At 36.6% G+C, this 16224-nt stretch overlaps 2 protein-coding genes across 2 annotated transcripts; one reads left to right on the forward strand and one right to left on the reverse strand.

The window, feature by feature from the left end:
• Positions 1-546: 546 nt before the first annotated feature.
• On the forward strand, positions 547-2314 carry LOC147278984 (peroxidase 16-like). Its single transcript, XM_086249793.1, has 4 exons — positions 547-807; positions 912-1109; positions 1469-1634; positions 1723-2314. The coding sequence occupies exons 1-4, from the start codon at positions 598-600 to the stop codon at positions 2127-2129; spliced, it is 981 nt and encodes a 326-aa protein (XP_086105919.1). The 5' UTR covers positions 547-597; the 3' UTR covers positions 2130-2314.
• Positions 2315-3489: 1175 nt separating this feature from the next.
• HA5 (plasma membrane H+-ATPase) lies at positions 3490-10895 on the reverse strand. The gene is made up of 16 exons (XM_086250343.1): positions 10574-10895; positions 8523-8642; positions 8191-8427; positions 7331-8092; positions 7116-7238; positions 6924-7028; positions 6696-6840; positions 6403-6567; positions 5834-6072; positions 5704-5736; positions 5531-5612; positions 5281-5441; positions 5009-5182; positions 4312-4494; positions 4017-4198; positions 3490-3916 (listed from the first exon to the last, which is right to left on the reverse strand). The coding sequence occupies exons 1-16, from the start codon at positions 10628-10630 to the stop codon at positions 3820-3822; spliced, it is 2865 nt and encodes a 954-aa protein (XP_086106469.1). The 5' UTR covers positions 10631-10895; the 3' UTR covers positions 3490-3819.
• Between the last annotated feature and the right edge of the window lie 5329 nt (positions 10896-16224).

A 16224-nucleotide genomic window follows, 5' to 3' on the forward strand; every position in this document is an offset into this window, starting at 1 on the left:
TTAGGTACATCTTGCTTTTAGCTAATTATTCTAATCTTATACACCAGTTTATACCTCAAAACTCACATGGCAACAGAAATGAGTCATAAAGCAAATTTTGATGTAGCACAAAATCAGTTAGGGTCTTATTATAGATTTCTATATCCCTATCTGCTTGTCATATGCCAAATACAAGTTCAATTCACAGAGACAATATTCCAAATAGATTATAGATTTGACACAATGGCACTACAGCCAGAACAAGAAGCAATATTGCATTAATGTGTTCAATATGTCAAAACCCCTAGGACAACCTAGACATGCAAACATCTTTATCAACATGTCAGCTTGCATGCTTGTCAATTTGTCATATAGCCAGCTTTTGAAATTTCCACCACCATTTTACCCAAGCATGCCTTTATGGCTTTACCTATTGTTTAATTTCATGTCTCATTGTCATTGCTCATAAGATTCTTGACAGATAACACCAACCCACCTCACTTCATCTTTATATATATATATATATATATATATGCTTTTGTATGCATAACATCAATGCAATCAAGAAACTGATTCAAACAATCCCAAGTACTCCAAGCATAACACTAGCAATTAGAAATGGATGTTAAAACCCTTTTTTCTCTTCCTTTACTCTTTCTTCTTTTCCTTATGAGCACAAGTTCTGCTCAACTTAGAGTAGGCTATTACAGAAATTCATGCCCAAATGTTGAATCAATTGTCCATGCTGCAGTGAAACAGAAGTTTGAGCAGACCACTGTGACAGCACCAGCTACTCTTAGACTCTTCTTCCATGATTGTTTCGTCCGGGTACTTCACTTTGTCCTGAACAACATGTACATCATTCCTTGTTTTCCAAATTTGGTATTCCATCAAACATATATATTTGCAATGAGTGTGAAATTTTTGGACAGGGATGTGATGCTTCAATAATGCTAGCTTTTCGGAACAACTCAGCAGAGAGGAACAACCCGGATAATCTGTCACTTGCCGGAGACGGATTTGACACAGTGATCAAAGCCAAGGCTGCTGTTGACAGAGTGCAAAAGTGCAGGAACAAGGTTTCTTGTGCTGACATTCTGGCCATGGCCACAAGGGATGTCATAAAACTGGTAAACAAACAAGCACACGTACCATTTTCTCTTTACCACTCTGAATTTTGAAGGGACATTAGAGATCTGAATTCACCTTTTTCTGAGAAAATGCCAGTTGCATAACATGTGCAAACCTCTAAAATGGAATAGCAGGATCCAATGTGACAATTATTGATGCACTGTGCATTCACATGGAGTGCGGTCTAATTCATTTGGGGGGTTTGTGCATGTGAACCTTTATGCTAGTCAAAAGCAAGGTTGTCCCTTTCATTGCTTTAGAAAAGTGATTGCTTTTGCCTAATACATTACATATTAACTCAATCATTATACTAATTAGAGTCTCACAAAAACTTGTAACATGTTCTTGGTGCCTGCAGACTGGGGGACCATTTTATGCAGTTGAATTGGGGAGACTTGATGGGAGGATATCAACAAAAACCAGTGTGAGAAAACATCTTCCTCATCCTGATTTCAGACTAGACCAGCTCACTAATATGTTTGCTTCACATCATCTCACTCTAACCGATCTCATTGCCCTCTCAGGTACTTGAAAACATATATATTTTCGTCTTCGTTTTTCAATATTTTCCTTCTTTAATTTTCCATAACGAAACGGGGTCTGTACTTGTAGGAGCACACACAATTGGGTTCTCACACTGCAGCCGATTCCGCCACCGGGTCTACAGTTTCAGGAGCAAGAACAGAATTGATCCAACACTGAACCTGGCATATGCAAAGCAGCTCAAGGAACTGTGTCCAAAAAATGTAGACCCCAGAATTGCAATCAGTATGGACCCAACCACACCCCAAACTTTTAACAATATGTACTACAAGAACCTTCAGCAAGGAAAAGGGCTTTTCACTTCTGATCAAACTTTGTTCACTGACAGTAGATCAAAAAAACTTGTCAACTTATTTGCAGCCAACGCCACCGCCTTTGAACGGGCTTTCGTGGCTGCCATGACAAAGCTTGGAAGGGTGGGGGTTAGGACTGGAAAGCAGGGTGAAATTAGGTATGACTGCACTGCTGTGAACTAGATTACAGAATGTATCTGTTGTTTTGTAGGTAAAAGTTTAAGTAGCTAAAGCTTTTTCAATGAATTTCAAGTAGCTGAAGTTTGTAGAATAACAATGTAAGATGTTTATGTTGTCAGAATATGAATCTGGATCACTGACTATGCTGATTCTTGCCTGAATGTGTGGCCCAAATTCACAATCAAGCAACATAAACTTCTTATGTTGCCAAACTGTCTATCAAGAAAACATTACCTATGTTTTTATTCATCATCATATTCTTGCCATCATTGGTTTTGCTTTAACGTAGACTTGTATTCTCTTAGTAAGCCCATGAATGAGTGGCAGAGGGTCCAAGTTGTGCTTGCAAGTTGCAACTAGCCTCATATATGGGGCTAGTTATTTTGCCTTAGGTTCTTAGGTAAGTATGAAGCACTACATGAATGGTCTGTGGCCTAAGTGGTGAAGCTCAATTTACCCAATGGGGGATAGCTTTAGCCTAGATAAACGAGTAGGCACTCTCTGCAACATGTACTTCAAAATAAAATGCGACTGATACAAGTGGCAGTGAAACCAAAAAGGGAAGGTAATTAAATGGGGTGTCCAACCTGCAATCTTTCATCACAACCAAAAATTGAAGGGAAAAAGTGGGGACTTGTAGCTTATGTGGTAATGCACTTATATTTCCACAACCATGGGATTTTAGCCCTATACTTAAATGTACCACATAATTCCAATGGGTGCATTTCCTAACCAAGATGTTCACATTTCCAATGGGTTACCTCCGACATTGTAAATACAAAAGACATAAATATCCAGAATAAATCAAAGACATATATTTATTTTTACATAAATATAAATATATAAATACTACATTATTACATAGTCCTGCTCTTATATCTATGATAGCTGATTAGGTGGTGTATTTGGGTTCATTATATTTTTTTCAAAGAATCGGGGCTTCATTATATTTTTTTTCGGAACTTCATTCTAGTTAAAACACAATTGAGATGGCTAGCCATCTCTTCCATATCTAGACTATGGACAAGAAAGAGAATCAGTATAGTGTTAATTTGTCTCCTTGTTCCTTTAATAGTGTAATTTTCCATTAGGCTCTTGCCTCCATATAAGTTATTAAATAATTGCAAAAAATGACTTGGGTGTGCAATAACAATTAACAAAGGCAGTAAATATCTTCTCTCATTTTAATGTTGATTCTGAAACAAGGCAAGTAAAGATTTTCTTTGACCTTGAAAGAGCTTACAATAGGGGAAAGAGCCAACTTGTGAAGACATTATTAATTGGTTATCTTGCAGGCACAGGTTTCAGGTGCCTTATATATTTCCCAATTTTCAGAATCAACCATCAAAGTGAAAGCTTCATGTCCCCTAATATCCATAATATTGGATTCTTATTCTCTTCCTGGGTTCCTAATATGTACAGTAATAGTGCAAAGCATGCAGCAGTCACATCAGAAGACTGATAATGAGTAAAAACAAGAAACTGTAATTTCAAGTTATTTGGCTACAAAAGGGATTTCCAATGCCAAATAGGTAACAATCAAAAGTAAACTAGTTGAAATTTCTAACATGAGCAATATCACCCTAATCTAGGCACAAGGTTATTACTAAGGCCTTAATCATCATCATCATCATTAACTTTGGCTTCTCATTGAAGGAGGAAGCATAGCTCTTTGTTCCCTTTAAAAAGATCCTCAAACTGTATAATGTTGTTGAATTGTATCGATGTCGAGCCCTTTGAGCTTAACAACTGACTCAACATGACCCTTCAGTGTATGCAACTCCCGCAGCCTGCAATGAAAATGGTAAAAGAAATTCCCTTAGCAATTCAATAACTTCTGCATTACAATTAATGCTTCTTTATCTAGGTATCAATATACTTAGTGCTTACCTTGCAACCTCAGCCCTGCGCTTGGCTTGTTCTGCAATCTCTGAAAGTTCCCTGTAACTGTTCTTGTCGGAGAAAAGGTTGTTGGTTTCTGGTGGTTGAAGACCATGTAGAGTCCTCTGTGCAGCAGCCCACTGTGCTTCTCTCTCTTCTTTGCCATAGTCTTTCTTTGTAGTAAAGGCAGTCTGTTACGGGAAGACAGCATCATGGAAATTATGTTAAGAAACATGCAGAATCTGAACAAGAACTTACAACTGGAGCGCTTCTTATTTTAAAAGACTATCATACAACAGCATACCTTGTTCTCCAAAAGATTATCCCAAGCTTTCCCACTTAGAATGTAGCGGATTGCAAATTTAAGGATATCAAGAGGGATATATGTCAACACGCTGTAAAGCCAGATTATACCAGCCCAACCCCAGCCAGCTCCCTGTATCCGTGCAAAACCCCAGCTCGCATAGACCGCTATCAGAGTTGCTACCTGTCATTTTGCAGAATGGGTTACCATATAAATAGTGAACATATTTTTTATAGGTCCAGTATAAAAATAAAAAACAACCTTCTATGTTCAAACCTGAGTTAAGGTTAGTAACAGAATAGTTGCTAAAATAATGACATGGCAAAAGGCCTCTTTAGCAGACTAGTGCGGAGTGGCCCTCTTGAGAGTCTCCCAACACCATATTATTTTCGACTATGTACAAAATTACTAGGCAAATCAACATACATGTTTCAAGCTTGCCTAGAAGAGTAAAACTTACTTTCAAGAGGTACAATTTTTAAGATTAATCACCTGCACCTTATTGGAAAGTCCTAAGACTTCTAAAAACTTACCAGTATTCCCTTCAAGCCTATGTAGACACACTGACATACAAATACATACGCTAGCATACAAGCATACATAGACATCTTCCAAATAAAGAGGAAGGAAGACTTTCATAAAATATATCACTGTGAAAATAGTACTATTGAAGGTAATCAGTAGATAAAATGCTTACCAATTGAGCAATTGCAAAAGCTCCGAGTAAGAGAAGTCCAGGACGTTCAACAAAGGACCAGCTACGAGACCTTGTGACAAAGATAAGAGCCTGGCTCACAATACTCACTTGTAAGTATAATGCTGCCATCATTTCATGATCGTTATCCCTTATAGACCTTACATGAAAGGTGTTCTGCAATATGAAAAATGGTAAATAAAATTAGAAGATACTTAACGAAATGAATGTGAGCTTATATACTTGATGGACATTACAAGAGTTATATTTCCTACCGGGAAGAAATCTGTATCTTTCATAACCCAAAAGAATACTACAGTCATTAGTGCCATGTAACCTCCAAGAACAACACCAGTAGCAAAAATTTCTCTCAGTTTCCAGCTGTCTGGCAGGGGAGATGGCTTCACTCGGTCCTTCGAGATTGTCATGATTGTTCCTAACAGAATGGTAAGCACAAATTCAGACTCATTTATCACTAATTTAATAATGGTAAACTGTACAAACAGATCGGTGCATAGGTCTTACCATCATTTAGGATGGCGATGATCAATACCATGAAGGGTGCAAAGTCAAACTTCCATATTAAAGCAATGAACATGAAGCCAAACTGCCCAAAATTTAGAATAATGAGAACACACAAAAAAAAAAAATAGGAAAAGCAACACTAACATCTCAAAACCTAGTATTGCTTCACTTACCACAATACGTATGGTAATTGAAACAGCATAGATCTGCAAAATGGAATAAATTAAGTAGAGTGGCATGGGAACATTTACAAAAAAACAAGGAAAAAGATAGCTCAGATGAAAAAACATAGAGGTAACTAACAGTGTAGTTCTTCATCCTCTGGAATATGGCCCTGCTTGTCAGTACGGCACTTATGATCACACTTAATCCAGGTTCAGTGAGAACAATATCTGAAGCACTTCTAGCAGCATCAGTAGCATCAGCTACAGCAATGCCAATGTCTGCTTTTTTCAAAGCAGGGGCGTCATTGACACCATCTCCTGTCATTCCACAGATGTGCTTCCTCTCCTGCAGCCTCTTTACAATTTCATATTTGTGTTCTATAATATGAAAAAGAGGTGTTAGAACAAGGGGTGTTGTCAAGTTAAGAAGAGTAACGAACTATGAAAGTTCTGCTTCATACTCATAAATAAAATAAACATTAAGAACTGCGATAAATTGTCAAAGTGTCCAAGGCAAAATGTTTTGATTCCAGAAAAAAAAATTAAAATATTGTGTGTGCTTTGGACAATTATTTATATAGGTTGAATTCAAACCAATTAAAGGTCCTTTGGCAATGCTAACCACCAGAGAAGTTAACTATTTCACTAAAGGGGGTGTGTAAATTTAGAGAGGAAACAAGGGAAAAAGGAAGTGCATGTAGAACCCACCTGGAAATACTCCAGCAAATCCATCAGCTTTCTCAATCAGCTCATCCACAGGGAGGGAAGCAATGGATGCATCCTTGTCTTGGCCAAGCAATGCAGATGATGGGTACATGTTCGTTCCCATACCAAGCCTCCGGCCAGTTTCCTTGCCAATAGCAAGTTGATCCCCTACACAATGAGGAACACAAATTATACAGAATGAATGAAACATCAAAGCCCCCAGAAAGGAAAAAAAATGGGAGGGACTACATAAAAATCATGGTATAATACAAAGAATAAGGGGAAATGAGACTTACCAGTAATCATCTTCACATTCACTCCGAGATTGAGAGCTCTGCGGATGGTTTCTGCACTGTCATGCCTGGGAGGATCAAACAACGGCAACAAACCAACAAACTGCCATGGTGTCCCTGGACTTTCTTTTGTTTTCTCTGGTACTTGCTGCAAATCAATGACAGAAATGAGATCATGGAATTCCGACGACTCAGCAACGAGTACATAATAAAAGTTACATTTTGGCAGACCTGTCTTGCAACGGCTAGGGAACGAAGTCCGCGTTCAGCAAACTTATCGATCACTGCATGAACCCTTTTCTTGAAATCTTCCTTGCAGTTGCATAGGTCTAATATCTGTCACAAAGAATGGGAAACATTAGAATTGGTTTTCTCCCAGAAGTTTCTTGCTCCATACCTAAAATTGAGGTAAGACAAAATTACCTGCTCAGGGGCACCTTTGCTAGCTCGATGCCAATTTCCATCAGAATCGATGTAGGTCAGAGCAGTCCTCTTGTCCACGGGGTTGAAGGGAAGGAAATGGACTTCTCTGATACCAGCTCGTGCCTGCCCAATAATAGAAAAGTCTTATTATGAAGTCTTGAACCTAAAGCTGGCTGAAAGCCTAAAAGATTATAGAAAATGGTGAGATAAAATACCTCCTTTGGATCAGCAAGCATTCCTACAATGGCAGCATCAATAGCATCCTGATTTTCAGTCCTAGAAGCCCTTGCTGCAAGAAGCATAACATGTTCTTTCTCCACACCCTTTGCAAACACTTCAATCAGATTTCTGTCAACTGTCAACTTGTTCAGGGTCAGGGTTCCAGTCTTGTCACTGCAGAGGACATCCATGCCAGCCATTTCTTCAATGGCAGTCATTCTTTTGGTAATAGCACCTTGCTGAGAAAGCCTGTGGGAACCAATAGCCATGGTGACAGATAAAACAGTAGGCATGGCAATCGGAATTCCTCCAATCAAGAGAACCAGCAAATTGTCAATCCCATCCCTGTACTTGCGCTTCTGTATTGGGTACATAACTATAATCTCAATTAATATTCCCACGGCAATTGAACAAATGCAGAAGTTACCAATGGCAGTGAGAACTTTCTGGAAGTGTCCAACTTGATTGGTGCTGTCCACCAAATGTGCAGCTTTACCAAAGAAGGTGTGCACACCGGTGGCAATCACAACTGCTTCGATTTCACCCTGTTTACATGTTGAGCCAGAAAATACTTCATCTGAGGGATTCTTGGTAACAGGAAGGGACTCTCCAGTTAGAGCAGACTGATCAATTTTCAAAGGATCACCCTCGAGAAGACGGGCATCAGCAGGAACTATATCTCCCAATTTAATACTTATTATGTCCCCTGGAACCAAAATGGAAGCATCTTGCTCAGTCCATCGACCATCTCTGAGAACCTACACCATATCACCACAAAAATTCCATAAAATATTAAATAGAATATTCACAAGACCAATGTAAGCGTTTAAAATTGTTTAACACTTTTTTTCTTCACCTTAGTCTTGGGAGCAAGACCAGCCATAAGGGCTGCAGCCGCATTACCAGCATTGTTTTCTTCGATGAAACTGATAGTAGAGTTAATGACCAGCAGGACAACTATGCCAACAAAGTCCTGCCAGTCAGGAGGCCTTCCATCACCATTTGCCAGGACTATAGCCATCAAAGCAGCAGCTTCCATGACCCAGGACAAAGGATTCCACATAAATCCCAAGAACTTGAGTAGTTTGCTCTCCTGTTTACAGAAGATGAAATCATCATAAGCTATAACCAAAGACATAAAAAGAAGAGGAAGCAAATATTAGCCCTGTTAGATATTATAAAACAGACCTTTTTCTCTTCTAATTTGTTTGGTCCAAACACTTGAAGCCGGTTGGCTCCTTCGTCTGAGGTCAGACCTTCTCTTGTACATTTCAACTGCTCAAAGACTTCCTCAATTGGAATCCGTTCCTATGAACAAAAAGAATAAATACACATGAATCAACAATTTTACATAGTCTACATGCAACCAACCTATTACTTAACAATGAAATTCATACAATATTTATTTTTCTGATCAAACTTTGAAATGACTCCCTATAAAAGAATCATTTCCAGACAAAATTTTCTGACTTAATTATTTACAGGTTTATAGCCAATCCAAAATATATGATATTTCAATTGGATTGTTCATGGTTAACTTTGATGCTACCCACATACAATTATTACAAATTGAAAAAACGGATCTGTCAAAACCAAAATGACATAGTTTGTTTTTAATTAGCCAAAAAAAAAAAAGAGAACGTTTCATTTTTTAAGATTCTGCTTTTCTGCTATTGGTAAACAGAAAATTCGACAGTTTGGTTTCCACAGGTTAGCAGTCAATAGATTCACGAAATAGATGTGTGAACTGGGATGCTTTAGCTCACTGCTCATGTGAAACATTAAAAAGCCCATGTCCAACAACCGATTGCATGACAAAATAGTCAAACATTACTGTGTCCCTTCTTGACTTCAAGACAAAAGAGAATTGATATAATTAAATAGTTCAATTTATATTTCGGGATTGCTTATAAATATTGTTCTGACCCCATCTAACTACCCTATACAAGCACATGTATACAAATACTATGTACGTACGCAAATAAACATTTTGACACCCCACCCAAAAAATTAATGAAATACCCAAAGAAAACATATATATGCTTTTCAAATAAGCATATATTAACTATTAAGTACAAGGAAGGTACATGCAAACCCCAAATCCCAAAACAAGAAAGGTATTTCAAAACAAAAAAGCAAGAGAATTCCGCAGAACCTGACAAGAATAGAATAACAGAAAAAGAAAACCCAGGTCTTAAATGGAATTATTCAATTACTCTTTTTTTTTTGGGCCATAATTACTCTTAATTATATTAAAATTAGAAACACATTACACACCCATGGACGAAAAAGGAAAAATATAAAAACATTTTTTATGCAAAATATATACATATAAAAATATTTGTGAATGACAAAAAAAAGGTACGTGTCAAACATGCGTCTAAATGGCGCGTAGTGGTCATTTAATATTCCCTTGTGTCAGCCATGTTCTCGAAAGACGCAGCGTGCGTTGTCAAGCCGCTGATTCCATGTGATTTGGCCATTTGGTGCGTATCTTACCCACACTCCCTCTAAAAAAGTAAAAAGTGCAGACCATATAAATTTTTTTATTAAAAAATATATTTTCCAAAAACAAAAATAAAAACACAAACTTTTTTAATTTGGATTTTTTCCCTAAAACGATTGGAGTACAATCGTAATCGAAGGAGAGGCATCTGGGCCGTTCATGCGGGCCGTGGGCCCACCAGAAGGTGAGTCCAAATATCTGTAAAGCTTCGGATGCAATGCAAATACTGTGGCCTGAAAAAGGTTTCCGTGCGTCCTCTCCACGATCATCGCCGAAATGACAGACTAGAAAAGTTAAGCCGCCGATTTTTTAATTAAAAAAATCAAAATAAAAGGCAGTACGGAAAGATTACTGAGGATTAATTTTGCATAATTTTGTTTTATTATAGAATCATTTACGGCGACGAAACGAAATCTCCTGCTGCCAAAGCACTGATAGAGTGATCGTAATTCGTAAAACATCATCAACTACCGTTTGGTAGGCGATAAAATATGGTGAGAAAAATAGGGGAAAACTGAAACACGACTAAGAAATTAAAAAATCGTAATAGAAGTATAGAACTGAAAATCGCCGAAGTGAGTACTAATCACTCCATAAAAGACGAACCTTTTGCGAAAAAAAAAAATTCAATAGATCCGAGTTTTGGTCTCGTTTTCTATTGCTTTACTCTATTTTTGATTTTCTCGGAAACCAAACACATGCAGCAGTAGAGTTAAAGAGAGTGTGTATATACCAGATCGACGGACTCGTTTTTGATCTCTTCGAGGCTGATGGCCTTGTCGCCGCCCATGGCTGAGAGTAGCGGGTGAGCTCAGAGAGCTCGAGCTGCAGAGAGAGGACTCGGATTATTTTGGTTTTGAACGAAAACCAAATATGAGAAGCTCGGAGTATTTATAGTGCGGAAAACCTAGAGAGTCATAGCGAGAGAAAGACCGCCACCAAGAAAAGTCTAATGGGATGAGAGACTCTACGAGAGAGAGTCCGATTGGGTTTTGGGTTTTCGGGTCTGAGGCTCTGTAAGTGTGAATGAATGAAATGGAGGGAGGGGTTGTGAAGAGTCCCGAGTGCGTTGATTTATATATATACCTGACTTTGCGCTGTTGGGGTGGGACCCACCCGACCCAACACTTGGCCCATTTTGACCTGCCACGCCACTCCCGATGAGGCGCGTGGAGGACTGGTGGGGGAAATCGCGGCGCGTGTGGATGACCCGTGTTGGGGACCGTGAAGGATTCGGTTTTTGAGGAGCGCTGATCTGGTGTTTTTCAGCTCTTTACTGTATGTGAAAAAACAAAAACGGGTACAAAAGTTTGGTTTTATACTTTTATATAATTTTTTAAAACAAAAAAAACAAATTGAGTGGTTAATGCAAGAGTTGACTAATTAATTGTATTTGCCTTTTTATCTTTTTGGGATTTGTGTTTTTCTTCAAAACTTCGTTAAAATGGTTGAACTGACTGAATAGTACCAGTGTAATTTGGTATTTATTATTTAAAAAATGTTTCTATTTAATTATTTCATCTATTAATATTATATATAAAACAACTTCTTGTATTTCTTCACATATATATAAGGAAAAAAATCAGGATGACTGACAAAGTCAAATCTCATTATTTAAAATGAAATCTATGTATCTTCTCAAAATAAATAAAAAATAAATCTATGAAATATAAAGATACTCTACTATACTTGTTTTTAAGAGTTATAAATTTATGTATATGAGGACGAGTATAAGTTCAAATTACAAAATATTATGAATATATTTCCTCTTTTACTCATGTTTCCATAAATTTATACTATAAATAATAAAATAAAAAAACAAGTAAATAATCATCAAGTGCCACTATAGCTTTGGTTGAGTACATGTCATCAACCTATATGGATTTCTAGTGTTCCACTACGATGAAGAGTGTAGCTTCTTTAGGGTTAGGTGGCACAATTATCTCAAAATGCTAAACAACTTTTTTTTTTCCTTGGATAAGTTCCACAAATTAATTTTGGATAAATCAAGATGTTTATCATTTGCATATTTTGAGTATCAATCGTACTGAAAAATTCAATTGAGAAATGGTGTTAAAATGACATAATAAATCATCATTCTTCTCACCCTTAAATAATGGTCAAACAATGTAATTGAAGTTCATAATATATAATAGGGTTTAGGGTTTACATCAAAGTTATGTCAAATATATAGTGTTATGAATCCACCCCCTATATAATATAGATATATATATACACATAATGGGAGAGCATCCATGGTACCATTAAAAATATAGGTTTAGACACATTTTTTAAACCATTGGATGTAATCACTTTCAAATGTTAGAATTAAATGTTTTTTTTTTTTTTCTTGAGATCATAATTATATGTTATTTTAATTTTAGATAAAAAATTAACTTCCCCTACCGATTTAGACGTCAGTGAGATTGTCGAAGACCAGCCAATGTCATCTCTCTCTTTCCCACTATTTCTCTCATTGTTATATCTCTTAGTCTTCTATCTTCCCACCTACAAGCAACTAAACATAAAAAGAGAAAGATGATATATAGTGGCCAGTGTTCGGCTATCTCACCGACGTCTGAATCGGCCAGCAGTGAGGGGGAATGCGTGGGGCTGCTGGGTGGGGAGGTTAATTTTTTATTTGAAATTAAAATAATATTTAATATTGACAAAAAAAAAAAAGTAACATTTAACCCTAATTATTAAAAGTGTAATGGCTTAAAATTTGTGTCTAAACCTGTGTCTTTTTAATGGTGTCATGGATTCTCTCGTATCCATACTTTAATTATAATTTTTAAAATTTATAACGAGCAAAATCTTCACGACTCACTTTCTTATTGAATACAAATATGGGTATAGTCAAATATCTTTATTCCAAACTTTAGCTTGTCAATCTAACATTAAAAAAAATAAAGAAATAAATCTATGTATATTTAGCATCCACATACTTTAGTCCACCAAACTTTAGAATTCCACCTCCAATATGTTTTTAAGTTTGTTTACGTATTCCAATTTCACGTCGATTCTGATTTAAGTTCTCCACGCACTCTAGCTAATCCCAATATTTTGGACTAGCTCTGCCACTGAATACAAGATTTTAAGGTGAAAACGCATGTGTTGTCAGTTTGTCACAAATTACCCATATGGGCCATATCACAAAAATTTAAGTATTTTGTAATCACAAATATAAATTTGCAACCATGTTGACTTGTTAAGACACTTGTAAACTTTTGTGTTTAAAATAATATTTAGTATAGTTTGATAATAGTATTTTAATCACTAGCTTATGCAAGAATTGTGGAAATGCCCGACAAGTAACTTTTCGAAATGTTCTTCTCTTGCCCTGTTCAACTTCATTGGAAAGAGTGGAGTTTCCTATACTATTAACTATTTGATTCTCCCCAAAAAGCTGGCATGTGTTAAATTACATTTGAAGGATAAAGGGCACTATTTAGTGAGTTGGATGTTCCTATTTTGGGTCTAAATAATACATCTTACAAAAAATTAAAAAAATAATGGTTAAGATATACAAATATAAATATTTATGTTTTGATACACTTTATTAATAGCATGAACTTGTAATTATATTGGTTAAAAGCATTTATTCTTGTAACTAAAATACTAACTTGTAACTTCAATAGTTAACATCAGTTACCCTTGTAGTCGTGGTCTCAAATTTGAATCTTTTATCGAGTAAAATTTGATTAAGAAAAAATTTACCTTATACTTAAATTTTTGCATCTAAATTTCTTTCTATTGTATTTATTTTTTAGAAGAAATTGCACCATTGATTCACTTATACTTTACTTAGTCTTATATTGGTTCATATTTTTTTTTTTTTTTGTTCTTTATTGATCTACTAATTTTGTGACATGTTTCATTGTGGTTCAAATTGTCAAAGTAGCACAAACAATCGTCTATTTTAGTCATGTGTCGTGCACGTAGGGACGCTATTGTGTACCAATATCGAACTAAGTGAAAAATTAATTGACCAATATGAAACTAAGTGAAAAATTGATAAACCACAACAAACTCAACAGTGCTCTATGTGTGCAACACATAACTAAACTATATGTTCGTTTTGTACTAATTTGACAGTTTGGACCACAATAAGAAACATCACAAAATTAGTGAATCAATAAGGAACGAAAAAAAAATTGTAGACCAATATAAATTTTGTTAAAGAATAAGTGGACCAATATTGCAATTTTTTCTTATTTTTTATTGAAAAACCATACTGTTTAGTGATATGAACTTTCCTTATATTTTCATATTTCCTTACCTTTTTTTTTTTGGCTTATTCACGCCAATGCCCCCTGAAAGTAACTTCGATTTTCAATTTGCCCCTTGAAACTTCATTTATCCCACTTTGCCCCCTGAACTTTACAATTTCAATATTCCGTCAACTTCGTCTATGGGTCCGTCAAAAAAGCCTACATGGCGCTTACGTGAAAGGGGCAATTAGGTCTTTTACATTAAAAAGAAAAAATAAATACTTTCTAAAAAAAAAAAAAAAACCCTACCCCACCCACTCAGCCGCTGGTGGTGGGCCGACGGCTCCTCTTTCCGGCGTAGCACCCCACCCCACCTCACCCAGCCACCGATCAGCTTCCCCTCCCTCTCTCTGTCTCTCTGTCTCTGTATCCCTTTCATTCCCTCTTTCTCTCGCTCTCTTCCCATCTTTCCTTCTATTTCTCTCTCTTCACCTCTCTTTCTCTGTTGTCTCTGCCCAGATCCAGACCAAGTTGAAACCCAAAGTCGCTGACCTTCGAGTAAGTGGCCGATTACGGAAGTCGTTGGTGGGGTCCGGCGGCTCGGTTTGCCTCAAAACCCAGATCTAAGAAAAAGAGGAAAGGGGAGAAAGAGAGAGAGAAAAAATGAGAGGAAGATAGAGAGAATGAGAGGGAAAAAGAGATAAGTCGTTGGTTGTCGGTGGAAGAGGCTGCCAGCGGTGAGGAAAGGTGGGGAGGGTGGTAGGGTAGGTTGGGTAGGGGTTCAAGTGGGGGAGGGAATGGTGGGGTGGGGTGGGGTGGGGTGGGGTGGGGTAGGGTGGGGTGGGTTGGGTCGGGGTTCAGGTGGGAGAAGGAATGGTAGGGCTGATTTTTTTTTTCTTAGTTCAAATATGAATTTATTTAATTTTTTTGATATATTATAGTTTTATAATAATTTTTTGTCCACACGGCAGGTTGTCAGTCCCAGATATTAGACACGTAGGTGTTATATCAGCATTTATAACAGTTGGACTAACGAAGTTAACGGAATATGGTATTTTGTAAAGTTCGAGGGGTAAAATGGAAGGATTGAAGTTTCAGGAGGCAAATTAAAAATCATAGTTACTTTCAGAGGGGGTATTAGAGCGAATAAACTTTTTTTTTTTTTTAAAGTTATCCCGTACTCCTTAAGTTATGGTTATGGGAAAATGTCGTGAATATGTCAATCAGTAATGCTACACTTACCACATTTTTTATACCACAATTTCATACCATCTTACATGGCATTCATACATTGGACACTAAAAATTAAAAAATAAAACCAAAAAAAGAAAAAGGAAATACCCTTCCAGTAAAGTAATGACACATCAGGTGGGATACAAATGTGGGAAAAAAAATGTGGGACAACTAGCATTATTGATAAACATGTCATGTCATCAAAAGTTTAACGCATGCAATTTTTTATAAAAAAAAAAAATACTATGGAATTTGGAAACGGCGTTTGGTTTTTCGTCGGAGTGGGGCGTGAATAGGACGCGCCAGAACGTTCACGCGTGGGTGACATCCAATCCCCAGCAGAAATCTCTCTCTATCACAATCCGTCATTAATGAACATCAGAACCTGATTACAGTACAATCCGTCATTAAGCCTCAAATCTTGTTTTTCAAAGCGGTTACGTGTCAACCGCTGGTGGCTCGAGGTAGGAAGCTTCTGTTCCCCTCGCGGTCCAAACGCACCCATATCATATTATTATTCACATATATTATATGTTTTTTTTTTCTAACCAGGCGTTTCGGGGTGATTGGATTGGATCCCCTTCTTCTTGGCAAAAATTTGGGAAAAACAATTTGGGCATTTTAAATTTCCGGATTATAGTATATTTTATTATATATCATATATATAAATATATAATATGAATTGATTCTAGCTGCATTCATATTTTAATTCAAGTACATTGTTCTTTGTCCGTACAATAAATTTGCTGCATTCAATATCTAGGTTTATTTGGGAATAATTGTTTGAAATCTAGATATTTTGGTTAAATTCTATTATTCTTAATTAATTATTCATCTGGTGATATTTCTGAATATTAGAGTAGGTATCAGGTTTGAATCTTCTAAAGCAAAATTATTTCTCGTAAATCATTCAATCCAAGTAAACCAATATAATACA

This window comes from Dryas octopetala, chromosome 7, assembly GCF_963921425.1.
Source record: "Dryas octopetala chromosome 7, drDryOcto1.1, whole genome shotgun sequence".
NCBI lineage: Eukaryota > Viridiplantae > Streptophyta > Magnoliopsida > Rosales > Rosaceae > Dryas > Dryas octopetala.

Bases quoted from the DNA above. Each gene is read 5' to 3' on its own strand.
- HA5 (XM_086250343.1), bottom strand. From the start codon at position 10,630: ATGGGCGGCGACAAGGCCATCAGCCTCGAAGAGATCAAAAACGAGTCC. The intron at 6,841-6,923 runs GTCTGCCAAAAT...ATTGATTTGCAG, and splicing joins CCCTAGCCGTTGCAAGACAG to CAAGTACCAGAGAAAACAAA. The intron at 4,199-4,311 runs GTATGCTGTTGT...TTCCCGTAACAG, and splicing joins ATAATCTTTTGGAGAACAAG to ACTGCCTTTACTACAAAGAA.
- LOC147278984 (XM_086249793.1), top strand. From the start codon at position 598: ATGGATGTTAAAACCCTTTTTTCTCTTCCTTTACTCTTTCTTCTTTTC. The intron at 1,110-1,468 runs GTAAACAAACAA...TGGTGCCTGCAG, and splicing joins CAAGGGATGTCATAAAACTG to ACTGGGGGACCATTTTATGC. The intron at 1,635-1,722 runs GTACTTGAAAAC...CTGTACTTGTAG, and splicing joins CGATCTCATTGCCCTCTCAG to GAGCACACACAATTGGGTTC.